Source organism: Strix uralensis, chromosome 26, assembly GCF_047716275.1.
Source record: "Strix uralensis isolate ZFMK-TIS-50842 chromosome 26, bStrUra1, whole genome shotgun sequence".
Classification (NCBI taxonomy): domain Eukaryota; kingdom Metazoa; phylum Chordata; class Aves; order Strigiformes; family Strigidae; genus Strix; species Strix uralensis.
Window position 1 is genome coordinate 6,730,809 of NC_133997.1, and position 26,916 is coordinate 6,757,724.

The following is a 26,916-nucleotide window of genomic DNA, read 5'->3' on the forward strand; positions in this document are numbered from 1 at the left end:
AGCTGTTGCTTCCCTTAGGGAATTTGGAATATTTCCAAAGTCTGGACTGCTTACCTGAACACACCACGCATGACACTGCTGCTAAATTGCTTGGAGGTTTATGGGTGAAAACCAACTTGGAGTAGGAAGGGGAATTTTTTTTTTTTTTTTTTTCTTGGAAACAAAAGGGAATTGTGCAAGATGAATAAATAGAGGCAGGACTGTTTGCCAGACTCTCAGTGCTGCCTGCCTTGTGGCTCCAGAGGATTTCAGAGATGTGCTAACATGACTGGCAGCAGCGCTGGCCTGGTGGTTCTGTTCAGATGAGCTCGGGGCCCGTCCGCTGGCTCCTTGCCACGCATTGTTGCAGCACTTGACCACGCTGTGGCCGCGTGAAGTGACTTGATGCTTTCAGCTGTCCAAATCCCATGCCTGACACGGGACAGGAAATCCTGCTTCTGGCTTAGACGGGCTGTCTCAGAAGGGTGGTGCTGCTTGAATTACATGTCACGATACAGGAGCTGTGTTGGGTGAAGAGGTAGGGTACGAGGGAGAAAAAGGTCTGGAAATAGGGACTCAGGATACAAGTTGTCGAGCTCTGGTCTGGCTTGACTTTAACCTGGGATGAGAGTAAGAAGGAAGACGCTGTGGAGAGAAGGCTGGGATGTGGGAAGTATAAAACTCCAATCTGGTCACATCCTAGCCTGCATCCTTAAACAGCGAAAGGGAAATAATTTCCCTTCTCCCCAGATACAGAGACCTTCGAGCGGCATGTGGATTTCTGCAGGCACATCCTATTTCAACAAAACATTAAGACCCTCCCCATACTTGACTCTTTAACCCTTCTGCTAGTTTAAACAGTCTTTCCAGCATTTCTGAGTTAGAGGGGATACAGGGAAAAATGCTGTGTTAAAGGTCAGTGCAGGAACGCTGCAAATTACCATTTGCAAGTAATCAGTCCCAGGACCTTGCTGGGAATTGGGCGCTTGGAGGTGTCTTCGTTGTCAGAGATGCTGGCAGCAGAGAAGAAGCTGCTTTCGATGGTTGTCACAATTTTTTACATAGCCCTGCTCTGTGGTAGCCCAGGGGTGGGTCATCGCTTTTGAAGCATCTTCAAATATTTGCCAAGGGGGTTGCTTCTGGAATATTCTCTCTGCTTCAGCTTGCTTAGCAGATACACAGATAAATCATAACGGTTAACTGGCTTGTGCAGAATGTTTGTCAGCTGTTCTCCACATCCATTTTCAGTAATGGATACGTGGCACTATTCTCCCTTGTCCGTTGCTGACAGGGAAGCTGAGGCGCAGCAGTTGCACTGGCTTGTCCATGTTCAGAAGCAGATACGAGAGTACGCACCCGGAGTTCTGGCTCTTGTTAGAGACTTTTTTTGCTGCATCATGCTGTTTCCTCTAAAAATACTTCTGTTTATTTCTAGTCAAATTACTGAGTTCTTTCTTAGAAATGCAGAACTCGTTTTACTCTGTGTATATTTTACTAAACCTGTTCACCATTCTAAGACTGAATGAAATTCAATTTAACTAAAACCACATTAAACTTTTTTAGCAAGATCTTTAAACACGTTGAATTTGAATGCTTCAGGAGTATCACTTATTACCCACACTCATCAGATCGAGTGCAGGCAGTAAGGCTAGGACACAGTAGAGAGCTCTGTGCATTCAGAGTCTCTTCTCCTAACTTATCGTATGAAAATACACATTTTTTTTTCCTGTAATGGGACTATATAGACATGCAAATTTATTCACCCATATTTGATTTCAGTTTTCTAAAGGAACAAAATGTTCAAGTGCTTGTGAATATAGTATTTTGACAGTGAAAAAAGGTCAAGTGTTGGTGAGATTTGAGTACAGATAATTGAGATGCTAAGAGCTGAAACATCTTGCTCTCTTCATTAAATTTCATGTTACATCCATGCAGCCAGGTGCAGGAAACCCAGCTAAAGTCTTTCTGCCTCTCTCGAGTTCCACTTGAGATTCAAGGGTGCGTAGCACACTTGTCCTCTCCCCTCTCTGTTGCAAGTTAAGTATCTCTGTCCTGTGTACCAAGCTTAGAAAACCAGACTTAAAACCGTATTTTACACAACTAATTATTCGGTTTGTAGAATTTTTGGCTGCATCATGTTGAAAAATTATTTCTCTTCTGCTGGTCATTTTATGTCAGGTAATGTTACGGAGCATCAGGCAAGTAGAATTTGAGGAAAATGTTTAACAGTTGCTGATTTAACAGTTCAGATCTTAAAAAACACTGCATTCACTACTCTGCTCTCTTCTGTTTTTACTACAGGTTGGATTTTTTCCTAGTGAGTGTGTTGAACTAATTAACGACAAAGTTCCTCAGTCCGTGACCAATTCTGTGCCAAAACCAGGTATGTCCATTAAGTTTTTTGATGCAGAGAAATCAAATGGAGTTATCTTTTTGGTGTTCCATGTTTAATATCTCCTCCACACATACCATGTTATACTCTGTGTGTTGATCATCCTTTACACATTCCACGTTATCCTTTCTATGTGTTGATCATCCACGTTACCCCTCTGAATAGTTGCCACTGTTGAATGTCTTTCATCTGGGGTGTTTTGTAAGCTCGTATCAACGTCTATCTCCTGCATGATTTGAAAGATTTTAAGCTTGTAAGAATTTAAGATGCCTTCAGCAATTTGTAACTAGCGATTCCATGTAACATCCCAGTTCTTGGTGTCCAGAGAGTCTTGTGTGTTAGGGTTTTTTTTCATACAGAACATACAGGCGACTCAAAAAGGTTTATGCTGACTTAGATGGAATAGATTAATTAGGTACTGGAAGCTTCTTTCTGTCTGAGGATTGATGGAGAAAGTCAATATAGTAGAACTTGGAATCCTAATTGCTTCTGCTCTGGGTATATGACTCCATCTACTTCCTGCTGCCTTCTGGACAGTTTTGTATTGTATGAAATACAGGCAAATTAATACCAAGCTCTGCTGAGGAAAGGAAAAATAAATAGAAAATGAGATCTTGGATCTGATTCTACTGTCATCCTACTGGAAGTGATTGCAGTTAGAGGTGCTGGCATAACTGAGATCTCTGCAGAATTTACTGGTGGTGAAGCTTTTGTTTAGTTCTTCTGATTTTTTTAAAAAAACATCTATATATTCATATATATAAAGAAATATCTGTATATCTTTTGTATCAAGAGAAGCAGTTTGAAATTGCTGATCTTTCTTAAAACAATATGCAGCCAGCAAGTTGAGTTGGAAAGCTGGATAACTGGTGTTCTTTTCATCTATTTTAACGATGTTCCTTATCTTATAAGATTGCTGACTTGATACTTTAAAACAAATAGATGTGATTCAAAAGTTTGACTTCTTCTAAGGGAAATGCATTTTATCAGATCTTGTGTTACAGCTTGGAACTTTTGGTTCAGTGGTAAAAAGTCATGAACGCCCTAAGCTATCAGTGCACTGCATTAATCTGCACGTTTCAAAGAGCTGACAGTTTAGGGAAATAGTTTTCTCAACCATTGGTATCTCTAGCCTTTGTTATTCCTGGGAACGTGTAAATGTATTTGCCAGAATCAGTGTCACGGAGATCACTGGCGATTCAAAGCGCTGCAGCAGGTGGTCATTCCATAAATCCAGCATCTGCCTCTTGTTTGATCTCTAAATACTGTGATCAGTCACTTCTCTGTACTCCGTCAGCTAAAGCGCGTAGACAAGGGCAACTTTAAATCTAAATACAGGCCAGGCTGATAGATACAATCATAAGCAAGTGTTTATTATTAAATATGGCTCAGGCAATTACATGTCATGAGCTGCTAGTGAGTAGTTTCTTGCTATGCTTTAATGAGAGATAACAAAGCCGCATAGATTAATAGATTCTATTTGGCTTTAACAACACACTAGGGGGTGGATTTCCTCTTTCAGTCCTGGGAAATGTTTGTTATGAAGTTGATACCAAAAGCCCAAGTCCTATTAAAAGTAATAAGTTGAAAGATAGTGCCAAGTCATGAGGCTGTCCCTGCTGACCTTCCCTGATAGTTGTTCTGTGTGTACAATTAAAAGCAAAAGACTGCTCTAGAAGAACACTAATGAGCTTTCAGATGTAGGGATTGCTAGAACGAATGTTGCAGCTGTTTCTGTAATCCTTCCCTGCCCTTCCTTTGCACACAGAACTCATGACACCGTTTCTTTGTAGCGTTATGCTTTCTACTTTTTCCACCTTGGGAAGTAACAGCACACGTACGGTGGAGGCCGAAGTCCGAAAGGCTCTTCCTCGGTTGCTGCAGAAGTTGTGACTTGGTGGCAGCTAGAAGGAGTCAGGGAGGAGGTTCCCATAGTTAAGGCATGTTGAATGTGATGTTGGAGAAGTCGAGGAACCTATCTGCCTGGAGGCGTGTGAAATACAGAAAGGCTGAGAAGATGAAGGGGGAGGAAGGAGCTTCGGTTTCCTGGGCTGGGTTACCCCACAGCTGCCGGAGCCGAACGCCCTGTCAGCACAGTCCAGGAAGGAGGTGCAGGGGCAGGGATGGAGCTGCTGGAGGACCCCGGGTGCCTTAAGGAGCACCACTGCGAACTGAGAAATCGGATCTTTCCATGTGGTTCCTCCAGAGCCTCGCTAGGAATTGCATTGCTGGGATAACGCAGAAGAGCTTGTGTTTTCCTCACCCATATTCCATATGTTTAGTGAATTCTAATCTATGGCTTAAACGTTTCTTGTACACTTAAAATATCCACATCAATTAATTTTCCCCCTTTATATTTGAAACATCAAGATTGGTTTTTCCCAAGGAATAGAGACTTTTCTAAAAGGAACCACTTGGAGCTTTTGTCCTTACTCAACATCAGCAGGATAGTTCATCTAGAATTAATGTGAAGTTTTAGATTTGGGCTTGATAAGACATACTTGTCCACATGCAAACTTTATTTTCTTTAGTCAAAATATGATATGTAGAGCATCTAGGACATTTTGTATCTGCAGCATAAAGCTCTTTGCCATGGAGGAATTTACAAACATAGAATTCCTTGTGTTGTTTAATTGTCCATAGATTTGGCTGGGTTGAGTAATCTAATGAAAAGCAGATGGAAAGCAAAGAACTTCCTGCCCTGCGTTTTTATTATTATTTATAATTAGAGGTTTTGATTTGCAGAAGTGAAGGGGACAGCATTTTAATAGAACCATAAAATACTGCAGTGGTCTATAATGCAGTACAAATAATGTCTGAAGATCAAATGAAAATTAAACACAGGGACTGGGAGAGGAGGGTTGGGTTTAAGTGCAAACTCTGCTTTTAGAAACAATCTTGTCTGTGGAAGTACATGCTGACACCAGTGACAACACAGCCAGGGCCCGAGAGAAATGAAAGAAAAAGGACCATACAGGAAAACGATCCATGTTATTTAATTCTGAAGATTCAAAGCAATAAGAAAGAATATTGGTTTTGCCTTGAGTCACCTCTAAAATATATTTGACAGTGAGGTTTGGATTGTCAAAGCTATCATCTCCCAAAATACTGCTGGGGTAGTATGCTTGCAGGGATATGTATATACAGCTGTGCCTGCCAGTGCACACAAGTGTCACCTGAAAATTAAAGTCGGTCTCGTTATTGCTTAACAACATTGTTTAGCATTTTCCTTTTTCAGACTTCCTACAGGGAGAAGTAGGGGTGCTCAGGAGCTCTTGGAAGTTACCTGTTGGGTAGTATTTTCCCTTCAGTATTGTACTAAGCCCCTGCCCCGTTTTTCTCATGTTCAGTGCTGTAAGAAAATGCTTTTTTTTTTTTTCCTCAGGTGGGATGCAAACTGATATCCTGACTGTTTCTATTTATGTAAAAAGCACTGTAAAGATCCAGGAAGGTAGTGTGGGCTCACCAAATCCCAGCTTTCTTGAGTACTTGCCTTTTTTTCTAAACTCTTCCTGTATTCTTACTTAGATACAATACTCTAATGATAAATTCTTAGCTTAAATTATTATATTGAATTGATACCTAATATTTCATAGCTATTCCATTTACTGACAATTTAGCTGAAATTCAGTACTACAATAGATGGAATCAGCTCGTATTTATAAAGATTTTTAAAGAGATACAGGATGAAAGGTTGCATTTGAATTTCAGATATTTGGTGAGAAGTGAATCTTTTAAATATTCATTGTGCTGCTTAGAAGAAACAAAGTGAATAGCTGTTTTGTTTTTTCCTTCAAAGTGAACATTTGGGAATTGCCTGTAGATTGTGGCTGTGTTTACTCTTCTCATTCGTTTCTGTCCACCTCTGGTCGGTCTTTTCTGGGAACAGTGTGTATATGTGTGTGTGTTCATATCGTCCCCACTCATCCTTCTGGCGTAGTTAACGGTCACAGGCAACGTGTCTCAGCTTTCTCTTTCAGTCCATTCTTTCTCATAATTCTGGATATTTGTAGTTTAACAATATCTAAAATCACATCTCACGCTTCACCTCATACGTGCAATTTGTTTCACATCTTTAGCATCTTGCTGTGCACCAAGTGTGCCTTGGCATGGTAAATTGTTTGAAGGTTTCTAAAGGCGGTTGCTGCTGGGGAGCGTCTTGTTTCAGGGGGAGGCAAAGAATAAAGATGCAGTTTGCAGAGGGACAGTTAGAGCTTAAGTGACAAAATGGGGGAGAAGAAGGTAATGCTTCCCTTTCTTTTTTTTCAAAGCAATGAGCATTTTTAAAAGTTCAGGGGTCATTCTCACCAGTTCCTCAGTCTCACTTAGGACAAAAAAATGAATAACCCCAGCAGCTCTGCCCAACTTGATGGAGGATTTTTCAAATTCCTGTCTCATCCATTCATTTAATTTAGATTTAACAGGTAAAGGTACTCTTACAATACGCAACTAAGGACACAATAAAGGGTCCTTGGTAATATTACAAGCTGTTGTAAACGAATAATTTTTTTTAAACATAAAGAACAGATTAATCTGAGTCAACATGCCAAATGTAAGTAATCCCCTGAACTTCAGGAGGATTGAAATTTATGGAATGAATATATAATATGAAGTGTCTGGATCAGGCAACAGACTCTGTTCTGACCTCCTGAAGACTCTGGTACGGCGCTGGATGAATTAATTTGAACTGCAAGAACGCAAACTGGGTTATATTCATTGTGTTAGAGCAATCATAACAGACTCTTAAGAGGTCACGGCTGGTTTGAAGCAGGCTAGTTGCTAATCCCTGGACAAAACAGATTGCATTTGGGTTTTTTTAAATAAAAGTAAAAATCAGGAAGAATAAGGTTCAAATAGAACTTAAATTCTTAAAACGGTTGAACAGCCATTTGACACTGAGTGCATAATGTCTTAATTAGTGTTTTTATAAAGAAAATATGGAAGGATAAAAATGTATGTAATTAGTACCAGTCTCGTTAATCTTATGTAAACAAACCAGTTGTTTGGCGTTCAACGTGCACCTGTCTCATTAAAGCTAAATTAAATGAAAATTTTATTGAGCCAAACCAGGTATCCGTTTCCAGCGTGGAAGCAGACGGGGCATGAACGTACCGATGTGCTCAGGGCCGCCAAGTACAGTTCTTGATGCAGAAGACACAAAATGTGCTTTCAGTATTGACAGACCTAAGGGCCAATCCTTCAAGAAATCACGTTCTCTCAGCTCCTGTGGAGCTCAGACAGAGCCGTGAGTGGACAGAGATGGGCATGAAGGGTCAACAATTTGAGTGTAAAAACAACTTCTTCAGGAGCCTCGCCCGCGTCTTTGAAATGAGCTGTGGATGTTTCTCCAAGGCTTTGAAAGCCACCATGGTTCAGCCTGGCGGGCTAGGTGTTCAGGCAGAGACTTCAGCAGGACGATGCCAGCTTGCTTAAACCCCCGATTTGAGCTGGTCTGATCTGTGGGGAAGTTGTTTCCTGGACTTTGTGTTGTCTTTCTTCCATCCAAAAAACAATCTAACGCTTGGGGTCGAGGCAGCAAGAGCAAACCCTCTGCCTTCTCTGCAATTAATGATTTTCAGGGAGAACACCTTTTGTCAATAGGAAAATATAGCTCTGAGACAATTTTGCTTTTCTTTTTCATAGAATGCATAATAAGATAAAGCAGTTGTCTGCTCTAGCAGCATTAGAAATGGAGGAAAGCTAAATGTGTAAGGAACCGAATTACGCAAAATGTGAATTTACAAATCTGGGAGTTGTTTTCTTTTGTAAGTGGTTGGCATTGTCCATCTATATAAAGAAATGTTACATCTTCCAGCCCTGTTTCTGACTCAACAAAGTACTTAAAGATGGGTTTAACCATAAACACATGCGTAGCAGACACTGGAAGTAACGCAAACAAATCCTGTGCTTCGCTGTGTTGCTCAGCAGGGATTGGCCTTGTGCTAAAAGTTCAAACTCGCAAAATGTTTGGGGGTTTTTCTTGAGCTGGGACACACTGGGTGGGGAATTCTTGGATCCTAATGAATTTCCAAAGTGTTTAGGGAATAAAGCACCAAACAACTTGAAGGATTGGGTCTGTGGTCGTACTTTGCTCTGTGTGTAGCCTAGCTGAGCTTTATATGAAATTAATCCATTTTCAATGGGTGCATGTTTTAACCGACTTTCTTTTGTTTTTGTTTTGTTTTTTTTTCTTTTTTTAATTATACCTTCCCAGTCTCCCCTGCCCACGGAGCCCGTCCAGCGTCCTGGAGCTACTTCCCCCCTTGTACGTTTTCGTTTATTCCTTTTTTCTTCTTTCACTCTTTCTCTCCTTGTCTCTTTGTGTGTCTTGGTTTTTTTCCTCCTTCTGTACATGCAAATCAGTAGCACTGATGCTTTAAAGGATATTCAGGGAAACCAAACCAAACCTTTAGTCTAACGTGCCTTTTTAAAAGCTCTTTGGACATAAAATAATACAGCAGGGAAAGAAAGAAACTGATTCTAACTCTTTTCTGTTGGAGATGATGGAATCATTTGGAATCAATAAAACCATAAGTGAAAGAAATTAAGTGCCAGGCAACCAAATACGAACGTCGGTTTGAAAGAAAGAGAGGTTAAAAGCAGGTGATAGAGAGGAGTTAAACACAGCTCAGAAAGTTTGTTAGAACTTGGAAATCTTCAGAAGCAAAGATTCGTTTTTTTAAAAAAAAGATCAGAAAATGCTGTTTGTGCTTAGCATCTCACAATGCCCAAAGTGAAACTGTTGAGTTATGTGGGAGCTGTTTACTTACCCAGAGAGTCCTGCTTCACGTTGCCATGGTCTTTTTTAAATCCTGCTAGTGCTAATCTAAACCTCATAGCAATAACCTAGCGTCGGTAAAATCGGAGACTGTTCCCATAGATTTAACATTTTTTACAGTAAAGGTCACATTTACACACATTGACTCCCCCCAGGGTGTTGTTTGGAGTTCGTAAATCAGTCTTAAAACTGGATATGCAAATACTGTAGATAGATGTATACAGCAAATTATATAGTGTGTGTATATATATACACACACGTGTATATTTATGCTTTCCCCATGCACATACACTGTTGGCATAGAGACCATGTGCTGAGACCCCTGTAACGTGGGAAACACGCACGTGGTTCCTATTCATGATACTTCCTCCAGGAGAAGAACGTTACTTGACAGCAAATTTCTTGTTTCTGGTGTGAAGACTCGACTTTCTGAGCGCTTTCCTGAGCGTGTGCCAACGTTATCAAACACTCTGCAGACAGAAAGGTAGAGACTTCAGAGAGGAAGGGGAGAACAGGGTTTGTATTTCGGATGTGATCATGGAGAGCGCGTTGTGGTGAGGCTTCTTCCACTGCACGTATCCAAACTAATAATAAGAGCCAGGAATATTTAAATTGGGGTAGAGTTTTTAAGAATGAGGACAAAATTTATTGCTGTGACTGGCTGTATCTGCTGATAAATAACCTGCCAGAAGGTTTGGGAGGAGTCAGAATAGCGAAAGCTCGTAAGATCCTTTGGACATACAGGTATGGAGAAAAGATTTTTCTGAGTTCTTTCCTCTTTTATAGCCAAGTTCCTTAAGTCCGTGAGCCCTTCATGGGTCTGCTAAGGCTCAGTAGTCATTTAGCTTCAGATAATCAAGGCAGAGGTTGGGCTTTTTGCTCTTTTTTAACATGAAAACAAAGCATGGCCAGATTTCTGCATTAAGCAGCCTGGAAGGTTAGTGTTTATCCTTTAAAGCTGTTTGTGAGAAAGAAAAGTTCACCACTAGAGCAGCTATAATGCTTCTGCTCAAAGGTATAAGGCTTATTAGTTGTTCTGCTTGTTTTTCATGTGAAATTAATTTCTTCTGACAGCCATGTCCCTTTGTGAGTCATGTAATTGCAACAGAGACTAGAGACTTGGCTATCGCCGCGCACAGAGCATCACTAGAGAGATCATGTGCCACATCCCTCACATGCCTGAGCACTCCTCTGTGGTCGGCACTGGCGGTTCTTGTTTATAATGTTTCTGTGTACCAAAGATCATGGTTGCACGTCTTCTATTACTAGTAATTTAGAAAGAGACTTTATGTATTTTTTAAGTATGGAAGCTTCGAGGTCCTGTTCAGACTTTGCTGGTGTTGGAGGGCAGTTACTTTCTGGGCTTATGAAGCAGCTTTTAGACACTGAAGTTCCTTTTTGGCCCTCAGCTTCCGCAGATAAAACGAGCTGAGATCTGAATAGGGAGGCAAGGGCTGAAATATGTTTTTAAAACTGGGACAGAGTGCCTCTGAAAATGAGCTCTAAATCTTAAGCCTCCCAACCATTCCAAAGATCATTATTGTGCAAGTTGCAGCTATGTTTAAAATCACTGATTCTTCCACTAGCATTTGCCAACCTAAATTGAGATCTCTTTTACATCAATTTTTAAACTCTTTTTACAGTGCAAACTTCATTTATGGTGATATGTGTACATAATACGTGTCTTTGCACTGGAATTGAGAATTAGACTGCATACACTGCGGTCACACCTGAGCCAGCTTTAAGCCCAGTTGTTCAGGTACCAGTAGCATCCACCTTCATCCTCAGCAGCTCAAGTTTTCTTGGGATTTGGGTGTTTACTCAGCTTATTTCATCTCACCTCATCGTTTTTGCCATTCATCCTGTGAGCTTGGCATGTCACTTCGCTTAGACTTCTTTTTGCACATAGACATTGCTAGTTAGGAATACTTCAGGTCTAGAACATGCCAGAGAAGCAACACCTTAGAATGCATAACACGGAAATCTGGATTTCTCTAGCACTTGTTTCTCTAATTGCTGTCTCTACAAATTACATTGTTAGTCTCCTGCAGTTTGTTCCAGGAGATATTTTAATTTAACTTTGTCCTTTCTCTTGCCTTCTGTCTGTCCCTCTGCCCTCTTCCCACCTGACCTTAATTATGTGCAGATTTGGAGATGGATAGTGTAAAGCCAGGTTCTGCATATGTTACAGAGGCTCTGAACCAGTCCCAGCTGAGCTCAGGTAGAGCCCATTATGTACAATTAGTCTCTCAGTGTCCTAACCACGTCTAACACTGTACGTGATAGCAATAACCATTTACTAACACCCTAGGTTTGGTTACAGAAGCTAGATGTAGTTGAAATAGTTTATAATTAAAGTTTTTTTGGTATTAATATCTGTTGGCTAGAAAAGCCAATGCCTGATTCTAAGAATTCGCCGTCTCACAGGCAGATTTTCTGCAAGTGATTTCATTCAAGTCAGGGAGTCCAAATCTTAAGAGCACTGCTCAACATAACCGGGTCTTGTGTTGCGAATGCTCTGCAGTATCAGTGGCTACGTGGCTATTAGTCTGTGTATCATAAATTAGCTGCTTTTTTTTTTTTTTCCCCTGACTGCTGAATTTCTAAATATAAAGTGTTCTTCTTTTCCCAGGCTTTCAATTTGTGCCTCAAAGATCTATCCAAAGAGTGTGCCAAACCCTGTTTGACCATGTTCTGGAAGAAAGAACTTGCTTGAATAAGAAAGAAAAGAAATGTGGTTAAATACTATAGTTTTATGGCAACGTAAATGACCCTAATGTGTACCCAGTTGCACAGTGATAGCAGAAAACAACTGTGTTGTGTTGTCATCGTCATGACAACGTCGCTTTAGCTCCTCAGAACTAGCATTAGGTAAAATTAAAGTGTTCCAGTGGAAGTAACAAACTCAGATGCGTCTCTGGGATGTTTTATGTGCTTAAACAATTTGATCATCGGTTACTGAGAGGTGTTTGGTAACAGACATTTCCATTTATTTTATTTTGTTTCGTTAAGTCGTATCTGGACTTTTGTTTTCATGGATCTCTTAAGTGCTTTGAAAGAAAATGTAAGTGTAATTTTTGGAGAGACTGGGTAGCAAACTGTAAGTTTTGTTTTCCAGCAGGCCAGGTCAGGGCTTTACAGTAAGGCAGGCAACACGTAGTATTTCTGACAAAGTGTTCAGACAACGTGTTGTCCTCTTATGTCCCTCTTTCATCCAGCCCCTTTGTAGTGAGGTTGAAATGACTTTGCAGGGTAGCTGGACCTTTCACGGAGATCATCCCGATCTCTTCTTTGGGTGGAATGAATAGGATATTTGGTGTTGAAGTGATGCTAATAAATACAACCAGTCGGAGCTCGCTTGAGTCCTGCCATCCACACCGCTGGTATTACCTTCCAGTTTGTCAAGGAGGCTCATGGTTGTGCAATTCCATGATTTTGAGTGCTTGGTAAGTGTCAGGCATCTTTTCTAATGGTATTTCAACTGATCACTAATCTTCTTGTGGTTGCTATGTGTAAAGCTTTGCCTCTGCTGAAATCCTTGCCTGTATTTCCACTGTTGCCTTCTAAAGTCACCAAAGGCAGATTCATTTTTTAACTAGGCTTTAATGCTTTGTTTTACTCCCGTAATAAGTGTTGTATGTTTCCTTTTTTTAAAAAAAAAAAAAGACATTTTTTAGGAGTATTATTTTGCTGGTAGTTTGCATCTTGAATAGATTAGGAATGCCAAACTTGATCTTCCATAATTATGTTGCAGCGCTTGCTTTCAGTGCAGTGAATTCTGATAAAGTGCTTATTTAATCTGAATTGCTCCAGTAATTACCTGTTTTTAGGAGAAAGGGATTTATTGCCGTGACTGCCCCGCACTGCGCACAGCTATAATACATGCTATTGCAGTCATTAGTCTTTTCAGGTCTTTAAATTTGTGTACAGAATTGAAGCATAAATCAAAATGCAGCAGTGTTTTCCTGTTAGTTTTTAATTTCCTTGGAGTCTTCCTTTCTCTTTGCTCTCCCTCCCTCGTTTCAAGTGATTCTTCCGCCGCCTTTTCTTCCTTCCTATTTTTTGGCAGAAATAGAAAGGGACGAGAACTGTGGGCTGATCTGTGGAAATGCTGCTATATACAGGATTCATCTGGTCTTCTATGAAAGTCGCGCCATAAAATCTGTGATTCTGCTGGAAAAGTATGAGTTTGAGAGAACAGCTCCCTAGAGCCTGTGTGCTAGAAACAGACACTGACAGAAACTCTGAATTATAGATGGTGTGTTCTTTGGGCATGGGTATGTACGATGAGCATCCCCCCAGCAGCAACGTCTGGCCTGCAGCGGGTACTAAAGAGTCTGAGGAAGTGAATTGGGCTAAATTTGTGAAGTCGAATTTTGCTTCAAGCAGCACCGAGCCCGTGTGTTTTGTTTTGTTTTTTTCAGCGGTGGTTTGGGAGAAGGAACCAGGCAGGGCTCTGGGTCTGGGTCTGCTGTGCAGTTGCCCTCATGGCTTTCCCCACAGTAGAGGCCCAGCATTTCCAGTACGATTTGTACAGCTGAAGCTGTGAACCATCTTCTAAACATCCTGTTTTGCAAGAGGGCGAGTTTTTAATACATTTTCCTCTAGAGCCGCATGAAAAGCCACCAGAGAATTACTGAGTTTGCTCCGTAATTTATCATTTTAGGAAGCTGCAAGAGAGTTGCAGATGCCAGTGAATAGTGGTTTTGGGAGTCCTCTACCAAACTGGGACAAGTCGTGGATTTACATGGAGCATAAAAAAAGTTCTCAAAGTTAGAAAGTGTCAAATATTTTTTCTGCATGCTGCAATGAACCTCTGACTATGAGAACGTATTTTTATATGTAACTGGCTTTTGAATTTAGCCCTCTTTGGCAAATCTGAAATAATTTTCCTGTCCATCTAAATAAAATCTATAAATCTTGGCTACCTCATAAGTGAGAGATGAGCAAGAATTTTAAGTATTTCAAATAAGGATACATAGCCTTAGGAAGTCAATATTTTTTCTTCCTTTTTAATCCCTTAACAGTGCAGATGTTTTCTGACAGCAGTAGTAAGAACCAAGCGTGTATTTTGGCAGAATTTTTTAAGCACCCATGGTTGTGTTTTTTTACCCACAGACTCTTTGGACTTTTAGGTGATATTTGTAGTTGATGCAGTATTTGCAATCTGCACAAACAGATATTTTTGTAACATTTTCCAGGTGCTATGGAAACACATCTTGATGGTTGTCAGGTGTTTGTGAGTAAATTGGTTGACGTTTTCTTCAGGAGGCCTGGATTTGAAAGCATGGGAGTTTTTCCTGTAGAAGAGAAGGGATTTGGGGATTCCTGCTGTGTCTGAAGGGTGCAGGGGAAACAGGGTCACAGGCTGAGGAACCTTGGCAGGGCAGGAGGCCCCGCAGTTTGGGGAAGGCCAGGAGAGAAGTCTGGACTCAACCTAAAGGGCATCTGCAGGCTCTAGAGACCCAAGATGAGGAGAAGGATACAGTTTGGTTCTGTTGTTTCATTTATATCTTTTGTTTCTTTTTTAGCTATAGTAAAAAGAGAGTTTTCTAATCTGTTACAAGACCTGCTTGTCTGAGCCCTCCCAACCCCCAAGAAGGGAGAGCCTTTGTAATTTCAGAAAGAAATGCCATGTGTGCAGAGCAAGTAGTTAACAGGGATAAGTTACTTCACATGAGCATTGGCTTGCACCCTGTGTTCACACAAGTGCGAAGGGAGTGAAGAAGGTGATCGCTCTGGTGACCTTTTGGCTTCTTTGTACAATCTCAGTAACAGCACAGGTGTAGGGCATCAGGGAATGAGGCCTCTGTCTCCAGCCTCAGCCCGGATTTGCACTAATAGCTGAGTCTGCTGTAAGTATGAAAAAGATTGCACCCACAGCTGACACAGCTTATCTGCCAAAAAAAACCCCAAACCCGAACCAGAACGACCCTAAACATGCAGTTGGGGAGTAACACAGCTGTCCTGGCAGAAAAGCCCTTTTGTCAGCTTGGGTTATGTCAAGGGGGGTAGCAGAGCTCTGCCAGTTGAGAAACATCTTCTACCAGCATATCCTGCATCTCCACTGGGAGGCACTACTGGTGTGACTGCGGCCCTGGAAATCAGCCTCCAGCCTCCTGAAGTCACGGGGAAATGCCTGAAACACAGGGAGAAGGAAGAGACAGATTAATTTCTGGATTCCCTGTGCTGCAATTTCTTCCTCGTGTGTGGTCACACACAGGCTCTGGGGCTTTCTGGAGAAGTTGAACCCATGGACGTAGCTTCAGGCTTCCCGAATTTTGACAGGTAATTGGCCATGTTTCCCGGGGAATTTTAATTGGAAAAGAAAACGAACAAGCGTGGCGTATGGATCCATGCACAGTCTGTACGCATCAGTTCAGAAATAATTGTGTAGATCTGTGTGTTGTGTAGGTAAGAAAGAGAAGTATTCGTGTTTTGTTATGGAAACATTCACAGTGTTTGGGGCTGACATGCTTAACCTTTTTTGAGAGGTTGAATCCACCGAAATAGGATGACTGCTTGTGAAATAAAGCGGTAAAACTTGGCTGGGTGCAGGGGTGTTGGAGGCACCAATGTGCTATTAATAAGGCCAACTTTCTTTTCACATGTTCTGTGCTTCTTTCTCACTCTGCCTGGCCTCCACTTATTCAGGTTGGGGGGTTTTGTTATTTTTAAACTGGATATTTTTTCCTTTCTCACAAGTTTCGTCAAAATGGGACTTAACTCTAATAATAGTTGGCTTGAGCAAAACTCTGCAGTTATGCTAAAAGCTTTGAAATCATGGAAAAAGGTAGCTTGTTCTGCTCTGCTTTTTGTCTTTTCTCCTGAATAATTCTGTAAATTAGTGTGGGAGCCAAGCTGTGGCTTAGAAATATTTTCAGGCAGCTTTAACCTGAGATGATAGCACGTAGCTCTGATCTCTTCCTGCATTGGCATAGGGATTTATCAAGGGTCATGCCAGTGCGTATCTCAAATCTCCAATTAAAACCTGGTCCTGTTAAGTTCACAAAGGCTGAGCAGCTCCACCATCACCGCCCTGTATGTGGAGGAGCGGTGCTTGGGCTCTGACTCCATCTGGCTCTCGCTCTGCTGCCCGTGGGGATCAGTGGTGTTGCTACATCTGCAAGGAAGTGTCTGTGGGAAGCTATAAATTAACGTTAGGAGTGGAGCTGGGGAGTATACGCTGGCACATCCATATGTTTGTTTGGCTTTCTCGGGCACGGCTATGGCCCAAGTATTGCCCATTGCTTAGACAGGATCTGTGGCACGTTTCTGCCAGAAATCCTACACAGCAAAGGCTCCCCTGTCCCTCTCTGTCTCTCCATCTCTCCCTCCTCCCTCCTTTCCTTCCCCTCTCCCTCGTAGTGAATTTTACTGCTGCAAACTGCAGACCATAATGTTACTCTGGCCTTTAAGGACTTGCTTCGCTAGCTCATGAATCAGCCTGTGTCTGTGATTAATTCAGAAGACTTTGCTGATCTGAAGTTTCATCTGTCGGATCTCATTTAAGAGCTCGTGTCAGTGCCGCACTCATTCTTCTTCAGCATTTAATCCTGTAACTGCAGTGGGAAATTTGCATCAAATTCTTTGACTTGTTCTCGTGGGAACTTGCTTTTGCTATAGGAAAAGGCAAGTGAAAGTCCTCTGTAACCCACTTGGCTCTGTATTACATCATTCCTAACTATTTTTACCTTTGTAAATGGAATATTTGGAAGATTTTTCTTGCGAACCTGGACAGCCATGGCAGACCGTGGCTCCATCCACCAAAAGAGCAGGTGACCACAGGATTGTCCAGGTACTCTGGGACACGAGATCCCTCTATGTCAAACCTGGTTTCTGTAAACTGTGAATCAAATCCCATCATTTTGAGGTTATCCCACGGCAGTCTATTGCATGCTGTGCTGTTCTGTCAGGGTTTTTTTTTAATCTCCCAGTCTGCCTTCATCTATAATCTTAGTTTCTCCCCAAAACCTTTTTTTAAAAAGGGGGGGTGGTTGTTTATTTGGGGGTTCTTTTTTTGAGTTTTGAGAGTATTTGATTGCAGGATAAATCTAGCTAAGAAGCAGCATTGAAAAATACTGGCTGCCTAACTTCTAATAATGGCTTGAAGCTTCCTTCAGTGGTTAAATTTGCAAAACCAGAAAGTGGAAGAAGCTACAGAGTATATTAATAACATTTTTTAGGTTATTCTGCCTTCCCAGTGCTTCTGTTTGAAATAAATTTTGGAGGATAGGTTAAACTTCAGAATGCTTTAAAGACTGAATTTGTGACAAGCGTGTAGACGGAGCCTTTTGTCTGTGATTTCAAATGCTTGGGCTTGTTAGCTGTGTTTAAAAGAGAGACATTCATTATCTACCTCTTCTGCTCCACTGCAAGCTGATGAACACGTAAATAGAGGAGAATGCATCTCTTTCGCTTGCCTTTGTTCCTTAAAATTGTCTGGGAAAAGAAATTAGGAACACAAAATGAGACCCACATGTGAAGATTGTTTTATTGCTTTCAATCAAATATTCAGAAGCAGAAAGAGGGCATCCCAGTACTGCCCAGTACAGTGCAGGGCGAAGATCCCCTGCCCAGGGCAGAGCCCGAGAGCTGCAGAGCCAGAGGAGTTGTGTCCGTGATGGAGTGCTGTGCCAAAGGCTGACTTGTCGTTTCCAGGTGCAGAAAAGCCACATCCGTGGTTGCTCAGGCTTCGTTCCTTAAAGAAAAGCGTTTTGTAACAAGCATTAAGTATTTTTCTTTACAGGAAACAAAGTGCAGGTGGGGGAAAGGTGTGCCGTTGTACACCACGTAGTAAAATACCTCCTCAAGCACTGTTGATTGTCAGAGCAGTAATTTTCAGAGGTAAAACCCAAATCCACGGTTGGGGGAGCTCTGTGTTCCTGGTGATGCAGCTGTTCTATTCCTGCCTGATCAGCAAAACCAGGATTGTGCGATCTCTGGGCTCTAGTTTGAAACTGCACCAGCAAAGTGTGCGAACCGCAACAGTTTGTCACAACGTGGTTCATCAGCCTTGTAGGATTCTGCCTGGCCTACATTAAAAAACAACAAAAAAACCCCTGATGGAGGGACCATATAACACATCCTGGTAGTTTTGGGTAGCTGGTAGTGTTACTGCTCTGCAGTCCTGCATGCTGTTCTGCTGGTTTGAATTGTACGTGCGTTTTGCAGGTAAATTTTGAGTAGCATTGCTCCTGTTGGGTTCATTCCCTGTTTGTGTTGGGATTTTACCAAATTTTATCAGTGGGTTTGATAGGAAGAACATTCCTGGAATGGTGAGCTGGTATCAGGAGGAAGGTTTTGTATTCAGAATTGTACATAAGCGTATATAGAACCGGATTTAGAGTCATGCTTGGCTGCTGAGGAAAAAAGTAATGTGATAGTATGATCGTTGTCCAAGCAAAACAATTCCAGTAATAAATACCAAGTATAATAAGTAGCTGGAGAAGAAGCATTATTTGGAGATATGAGTCAGCAAACAATTTTGAAAATAACACATTTGCTTGAGGAGAAACTGTAAACACCGAAAGAAATGAGTTTTCCCCTCCTGATCATCAAGATGTCTGCTTAAATAGAAGCAGATTCCTCTTTAATCCTTCTGACCCTGAGGTTGTCCAACTTATCTAGTGAGCCCACATTTTGAAGTGTGTGACAGCAATTACTGAGATTGATAAACTGCATTGCAGCCTCGTACGAACCGAGGAGCTTGGGGTCAGCGTGGTTAGACAGGACAGCAGCAATATTTATTCCTCGAGCGTGTGATAAATGCAGGTAACGCCACCAGCTTCACTGGCACCAGGAAAAGGCTGGAAGGCTCAGCTGAAGTCTCCTGAGCCCCGTGACCCTCTCGGCTTTTGTCCCCGTGGCCGAGCAGGGATGGCATCGCTGGTGTAAAGTCAAGTTATGGTCTGTTCTGCTTCCTGCTCTGGAGTGTGTTGTGCTGGTACAGGTGGTTTTTGGAGCTGGGCTGTAAACTAGGTCACTGTAAAATGATCCCGTGTCATTTTGCTTTGTTTTTTAATAGCAGAATCACAGAATCATTCAGGTTGGAAAAGACCCTCGGGATCATCGAGTCCAACCCTCAGCCCGACTCTACAAAGTTCTCCCCTACCCCACATCCCCCAACAGCTCATCCAAACGACCCTTAAAACACACCCAGGGATGGGGACTCCACCCCCTCCCTGGGCAGCCTATTCCACTCTCTGACCACTCTTTCTGGGAAACATTTTTCCCTCATGTCCAGTCTGACCCTCCCCTGTTGCAGTTTAAAGCCGTTCCCTCTTGTTCTGTCACTAATCCCCTGGGAGAAGAGACCAGCACCAACCTCTCCACAACGTCCTTTCAGGGAGCTGTAGAGAGTGATGAGGTCTCCCCTCACCTTCTCCTCCTCACACTGAACAGTCCCAGCTCCTTCAATCGCTCCTCACAGGATTTATTCTCCTGGACAATTTTTAACTGAGTTTGTTTTCAGTGATCTGATCAATGCGGCCACAAACCATGCTGGTTGACAGCCACTCGGAGTGCGAGGGGGTGTAATTTCTTTAGCACTGTAATTAGATGAACAGAACAGACACCCTGGGCTGTAAAGTGTCTCCGCTGGCCCCGGAGCTCCGGGGCAGAGGGGCCCAGCCTGTGTCCGGTCGGCCGGTTTGGACGTCGTGCTCCCATGGCAGCGTTCAGGCGTGCTCGACGTCTCTCCCTTCCTCTCGGACGTGCCGAGGCAACATTTTAGCGTGGATTTGAGAATCTGCCGCGCGAGTGGGGACAGACTTAACTGATGGTGCAGGTGTACCCCAGACCTCTGCAGTCTTCATGAAATGGGGTTTGAGCCCTTACTGGGGGTGTCCCCTGTAGTTTTGGGGTGCTGTTTAGCTCAGTGCGTGGAACGAGGAGGCCGTGGATAAACGCAAGCGCCGCTCTCCCGGCCCTGTTCTTCGCACCCCTGGGTTTTCCTAGAGGTACCCACAAGCTGGAAGAGAACGGACCCGCGCTCACCATCCTGAGAACAGAGGCTGGCAGAGGTCGGGGCGGTGTTGAGAGGAACCGGGGGTCTGGCTGCGGATGGGGGGGGTGGGGGGGGGGGGTGCGGCGTGGGACCCGCCGGCTCAAGTGGAGCATGTGAGGCGTTGGGGGGGGGGGACACAGGGGACACGGGGCGACCGGCCACCGGGCCGGGGCTGCGGGAGGAGGCACCTGCGGGAGGTGGAGCCGGGCCGGCGGGGCTGGGTTGGCCGGGGAGGGGCCTGGCAGGAGCCGCAGAGGCGGTGTGCGGCCCCCGCTCCGCCGGCAGCTCATCCCGCCATCACCCCGCTCCGCCGGCAGCTCTTCCCTCCAGCCCCTCCTTCCTCCAGCCCCCCCCCCCGCTCCGCCGGCAGCTCTTCCCTCCATCCCCTCCTTCCTCCAGCCCCCTGCTCCGCCGGCAGCTCATCCCGCATCCCTTCCTCCCTCCATCCCCCCTCTCCCCCAGCAGCTCATCCCTCCAGCCCCCCCTCCGAGCCAGAGCCCCTGGGCTGGGGCTGCCCTGGGACCAGGAGAGGAAGAGGAAGGTAAGAGAGGTCTCTTCCCCCCTCCCCACCCCGCATTAGCGTCTTTCTTATGTAAGACTTGCGGAGTATTTTTAGGTTCCTGCTCCCACTTGTTGCTTAGTAACTTGCCAGCTATTTAATTTGTGGGTTTGGAGAATTAACGTCTTTTGAATGAAGATTTTTCTTTTCTGCCAAACGTTGCATGGGGAAGGAGGAGGCGTGGGGCGTGCGGGAGCTGAGCCCCCCCGGTTGGGGGGCCAGGCTGTGCTGTGAGGTGACCTGCACGGGGACGTGTCCAGCCTGGAGCAGAACAGATCTTACACAGGGACGATGCGGTGGAGGCTCTCGGATGACTTCTCCTGTGGAGGGGCAGCCTGGGATCACGGGTTTTTTTTTTTAGCCAGATCACCGGGATCACGTTTTCAGCCAGATGAAAAAGTAGCTGTTACTCAGTAATTTCCAGTGACGCTCATCTGACACCCTGGCTGCGGGTTGTAGACCCGTTTGTTTCTGCTGCCAGAGAAGATCCTCAGGGATCTGTGCCCTTGGGCAGGTTGCCTGGCTCCTCTTGCCAACTCACGATTTATTTACACCACATACTTCCCTGTGTCCTGTCCTCCCCCCCCCCCCCCCCGCCTCCTTGCTAATTGTTTTACTTCTGTTTCCCTTTTACTAATCTCTGACTTCAGGTTTCTATTGTGCCTTTCTACTCACTGAGTCCATAGTTGTAAACTCTTTTATTGGACTTGGTCTAGGGTCAGGGGTGTGTAGCAAACCGGAGCTGTTAAAGTGAGCCTCTTTCATGTCCGGGGTGATTTGTGTGAGGATTCCCACCCAAATCCCAGGGGAGAAGGAATTTCAGCTTGCAGGCCCCCTCCTGCGCAGTCAACTATGCCCGCACAGTCCTTGGGGTTGCCGAGATGCCAGATCAGTGCTTCCTGCTCAGATTTTATACCTAGCTCCCAAAGAGGCAGCTGACAGATGGGAATGTCTAGAATTTGAATTTCAATAGATTTTTGCATATCACTTTATCTTTTTGTTTTCCCTCCCTCCCCAGACTGGCACTCGGAGGACATAGGATGCATTCCTAAGCATTAATATTATTGATGCTGTCGTTCAGGAGAAGGGGGCTTCCTGTTTAAAAATGCTGGTCCTTTGTTTGCCGGAGCCCCAGGGCAGTGAATGCACACTCTGAAAAATAAAATTCCCAGGGAGAGTAGTTACTGTGATCACAGTAGACACTTTGCAAGTAGCCATGGCTCATCTGTTCATATTTGTTCAGAAAACGTCCTAGAAGCTATAGTCCATTTTAAGGACTAAATGCCCTGCAGGATCTTATTATTTATGACAGAGAAGACAGGAGGCCTCCCCTTTCCACTCTTCCCCAACCTCTTTTGTTCTGGGCACCACACAGGCACGATAAAAGAGTCTCATTTGAAATCAAAGCTCTGGACTGGTAAGATAAAGGAAAAGAATAAAGCGGGCAAAACAATGCAATATCTGCATTCCTAAATCTTAGAAAGCAGATTTAGTTTGCTGCAAATCCCCAAACGTATTAGGCCCAATTTTCATTTTCAGTAAAGCTTTTCCACACTTCTTCAGCTGTGTAAGGAGGATGTATGGGAAGATGTTATTTTCATCCTCTTTAAAGCTATTGTATCCTGCCCGTGCTGTATAAAGTGACCGTGAGGTGAATGAGGCTCAGGTCAGCTGCCTTCAGTACTGTTTCCACTCCAGGTGAGTGGGAATTTTGCTTCCAAAGGCATAATCATCTCGGGGCTTAATGCAGGTGTTAGTAGCTGAAGTATAAACAATTTAGAAACTCAGGGTTGTAAATAGAAAAAGAACCAGAACGATATCAATCTTGGAGGAGTAGGTCACTGTAATTTGAAAGTAGCTGGTCTGGGCTGTAAACAGCTGCCCTCTGGCTAGTGAAAATGGAGATAGGCATCTCTTGTGAAGGGATTGGGAGAGCAGCAGTGATGTTACTTGTCCTACTGGGAGCACCGCATACTTCAGAGGAGTCTGTTCGCTGAGGATTGAGGTAACGGCTGTGCCGCGTAGTGTGAGGAAAGGGAGGTGGTGTGCTTTGACCCGACTCTCCTTATTCCAGATGGATTGCTCGTATCCCTTCCTGATGGAATTAAAAAAAGGTTTCTTCCCAAGGCCTTGCATAAGAGCAAACACCCTCTCGCTACAGGATTGGGCTCCATCTGCCAAACTCGCAATTATTCAACTTTTGTTGTTTGTTGATTCATGTCAGATCTTTTCTCCTTGCTTGCCTCCTCCCACCGCCCAAGCTGGAGCGAGCTGCCGTGCAAAACTGGAGTAACTTGACTGCTGCAGTCACTCCGGTTATCCTGGTTTAGCTGATGTCAGGATTGGGCTGAAGCGTGATTTGTGTTTGAATGACTAGTGAAAGCTCTGGGCTGCGTGCGTGTGTCCAAAGTACTTGATGTTATTCAGGGTTGGCTTGGGTTACTGTCAAGTTTTTGGAAAATATCCTGCAGCATGCTACCATTTGTAGCAGAAGTAAAAACAGCGTGGGTGAGGCACAAGCAGCCATGCTGCAACCTCATTTAGGGTGTTTTGAAGCCTTTTGATCAAGGAAGGTTACTGCATGCAGCATACAGCTGGTGTTTGAAGAAGGGAGTTCGCCTTCAAGTAAGTATGAGTCTGAGAACAGTCAGTTCTTGACTCCTCTGAAGCCATGGCTGCTGTAGACAGGACAATAAACATTTGGTTTAGTTTGTATTCAGGGAGGTTGAGGTCAGCCATTAAGAAACTCCATCTGTAAGGATAGCTAGCAGCTCAGGTAATTGCCAACAAAGAACGTGTGTTATTTTCATCACTGGAGCCTGTTGAGTTGGAGAAACTTCTGGCAGAGATGGCTGAGGTACAGTTGAACCCGCGCTGGTGTCACCTAATGGGTTGGGTGGCATCTTGGCTCTTGACTGTTCTCCCCTCTCTTCCTTATTTGCAAGTGTCTGGAGAGTGTCTGACACATCTAACACACAATTACCTGGTTGATCGTGATGCTTACTTGGTTGTTGGCGCGTACCTGGTTGTCCTTGATGCTACTGCACCACTGGGGTTGTTCTAAAATAGGGTTTCTTTTCAAACTATCTGAATTATGCAAGCATTAGAGATATGTTCAAGTTACAGTATTACCTTCTTTTTAGTGCAAATTCAGTGCTGCATAAAGGCTTCAGTATACGTTGATGTCAGGATCTCATGTAGATATGGGTGTAACATGTGCTTGGGCATGCAAGGTCAAGTGATCATGATATCCCAAAGTGAACGTGGGTGAAAGACCAACACCGTCTCTCTGACGGGCAGATCTGATGTTTAGTTGTGCTAGTGATGCACAACTGAGTCAGAACATTATTTTTCGAGAGGATCATTAATCTCCAAGGTAAGCGAGATAAACAAAAGGACTGCATTAAGCTCTGCTAGAACACCCAGAGGTTTAGCAAAATGTGGTACGAACGAAACAGAAGAATGTTGCAGGTGTCTCTCCCAGCTCTGCGTTTCTCAGTTTGCTGCCCTTGTCTCCCTTTGCTGGCCTTGTGACACCTGAGTTGCTGTCACCACTGCCTGGTGTGCTGCATGCCCTCATCTCTATCATTTTGTTTTCAGCTCCCTCTTGTTTTGCAGTTTTGGCCTCTCATAACTTGTTTCCTCTGAACTGCAGCCCCACGTATTGTTATTTCCTCACCTCCAGTTGCAAACCCTCGAGGCCCCTGTGTTACCTAAGCGAAGCCCATCCTGCTGCGTTGTCACTAAGACTGTATTAGCGCTGCTTTTTTTTTCCTCCAAGTATAATTCAAACGTGTTAATAGAATTAATAGACTGACCTTGTCAGCCCTTGTACCTTTGAAACCTCTCTCCTTTCTCATTAGCATTCAGCTAACTGATTTATATCTCCCAACCGTATACTGCTTCCCTCGGGGTAGGTATGCTGCACTTCAGGGAATTAATTCAGAGATGGCCTGTGGTCTGTTTGTTCGGGAGGTCAGGTCATATAATCTTAGTGCTCCCTTATGGCCTTAGAGTCTATGAAAAGATCAGACGTATCTTTAACCTGGAAAGTATCACAGATTTCTTGCTACCAGACTTCCCCATCTACGTAGGTGACATACTTCTGCATCGAGCTAACCTTGCAGTTATCGTTCTTATCCCACTTTAAATGCTCAACAAATTTGCCAGAATTTGGCAGTGAAGAGCATGGAAAGAGTTTTTTGCCGTTATAAATAGTTCTTGGTTCTCATATGCATTTTCTCAGTGACATAAAGAAACCTTCTCCAGACAGTTCAAACTGTAGATAATCCTTGTGCACATCCCTACAGATGTGTGATTTTAGTTAAATAAATGTTGAAAGCAGTGCTGCTGGTCAGATACACTTTTGAATTTGCAGTCTTCTGTCTCTGGAAGAGGACTAATTAGACCCAAATGCAGTGGAAGCTGACAGAGGTTTTTGTATAATCTCGGCATGAAAAAGCACCCAGTGAGTTGCCAGGCTGGTCAGCCTCTGGTGCCAGATGTTCCTCTGCTAACCCAAAGAAGCCAGTACTCCGACTTGGGCTAAAGGCTGATGCTGGCAAGGGCGAGGAAACGCTGCAGTTTTGCTGAGATTATTGCTTACAGACACGGCCCAAAGGATGGCTCCAGAAGCCTGGGCAGATACAAGAAGAAATGCAGCTTCCTTATTACTAGACTGTAAATAAAAACAGCAACAGCACTTACCAGTTTTAATGACCTGCTTTACTCTCCATGTGTATGGTGCTCTCGTGATAGCTAGAAATGATGTGCTTATTCTTGGCTGGTTCTTGTCGTCATGGTTAATTTTAATGGTTTTTATCTAATGACATTGAAATTAATCACCTTTAACATATTTTGTGACTCCTTCTATCACAGAGGCCAGCCTTAACTGATGTCAGCCTGGCACAAGATAAATGCTGCAGCATCAAAAAGCACACAGCATTTTTATTTTTCTTTTCTTTATAGAGCAAATCGGTAATACACATTTATGAAGGTTATTAGAGATAGAAGGATATTTTTAAACTCTCACATCCATGGAATTTTAAAATCTCTTTCTGAAAATCTTTACGACCAGCGAGAGAGCCCAGTGTAGAGATTAGTGCAATTACTGGTGTGGTGTTGGTTGGTCCTTCTTCAAAACCAGAGTCCTATTCAAGGACTAAAGGACGGTGCTTGGTGGTGCATGGTTCCAGATTCTGGTTGGCTTTTTAGGGCTGTATAAATTAGCTTCCAAAATAGAGTCTGCTGTGGCAGGAGGAAGGGAGTAAAATGTCTTGTTGCTAAGGAACATGACAGAGAACTGGGAGATGTGACTCAATTCTTGGCTTTGTATAATTTCTCTTCAGGAAGATGTGGGTCCACACTGTGTCTTTCTAAGTGTGAAGGGATGGATATTAAAAATATTTACTGGGGTTTTAAGGAAGGGCTGAGATAACTGATGCTGTGTGGGGAAGCAGCTGAACTCAGTCCACTTGCACAGTTAAATGTTTTCCTGAGTGTTTGCAGAACCAGGAGCGTAGGAAATATGTGGCAAAACCAAACCCGGCTTCTCATCTCCTGATTTCTGGTGCTGCTCTTTCTTCAAAAGAGTCTGTTGCTGCTCTTTCCCCTCGGTAGGGTTTAATTTTAGAGAATGGGTCTTGAGGGGCTAATAGCCTGGAAAAATTTTAGCTTGACTTGCTGTAAATCTCTCTTCAGAGAGGATGGATTTTGCTTTTGTTTTGTAATACCTCGCTGTGCTTTTTTTTTTATGGCATTTCCACACCTTTTTCTATCTTTGATTTTGTGACTGGATATTGCGGTTTGTTTATATATTTTAAACTATGCAGCCACACGTGTTCTTGCCTTTGACCTTAGCACCACGCTCTCCTCGCAGCAGGGACAGCTGGGTTCTGTAGCATGTAAAATCACTGTTAATAATAAGAGAAACAAACAGGCTGGCCACTTGCTGGAATGTGGGTCAGCATACACCCTCCAAGATTTTCTCTTCGAGTCAAAGTTTACGAACCCTCTGTTAGAAAACATGCCGCTGTCAAGGGTTCTGTGAAGAGGATTTTGCCTAGGCGTGAGTTCAAAACCAAAATATTAGTGATAGCCACAGGAGATAAAGCAGGAGATAAAGCAGGTGGTTTTTATTTGTTTAGCATGGGTTTGTTTTCCCGTGGCAAAGTCTAACAAGGTTGCAGGGGGACAGGCAG

General features: G+C 43.6%; 1 protein-coding gene across 4 annotated transcripts in view; it reads left to right on the forward strand.

Moving 5' to 3' along the window:
- Window positions 1-26,916, forward strand: part of ARHGAP32 (Rho GTPase activating protein 32) — a 263,161-nt gene that overhangs the window by 190,331 nt on the left and 45,914 nt on the right. For 3 of the 4 annotated variants that reach the window (XM_074894915.1, XM_074894916.1, XM_074894917.1), the window contains one exon: window positions 2,281-2,362. In XM_074894915.1, the coding sequence (XP_074751016.1) occupies window positions 2,281-2,362 (82 nt within the window). Of the gene's footprint in view, window positions 1-2,280; window positions 2,363-20,529; window positions 20,699-26,916 lie in introns of those variants that run through there. The other variant, XM_074894919.1, reaches the window with a different exon arrangement.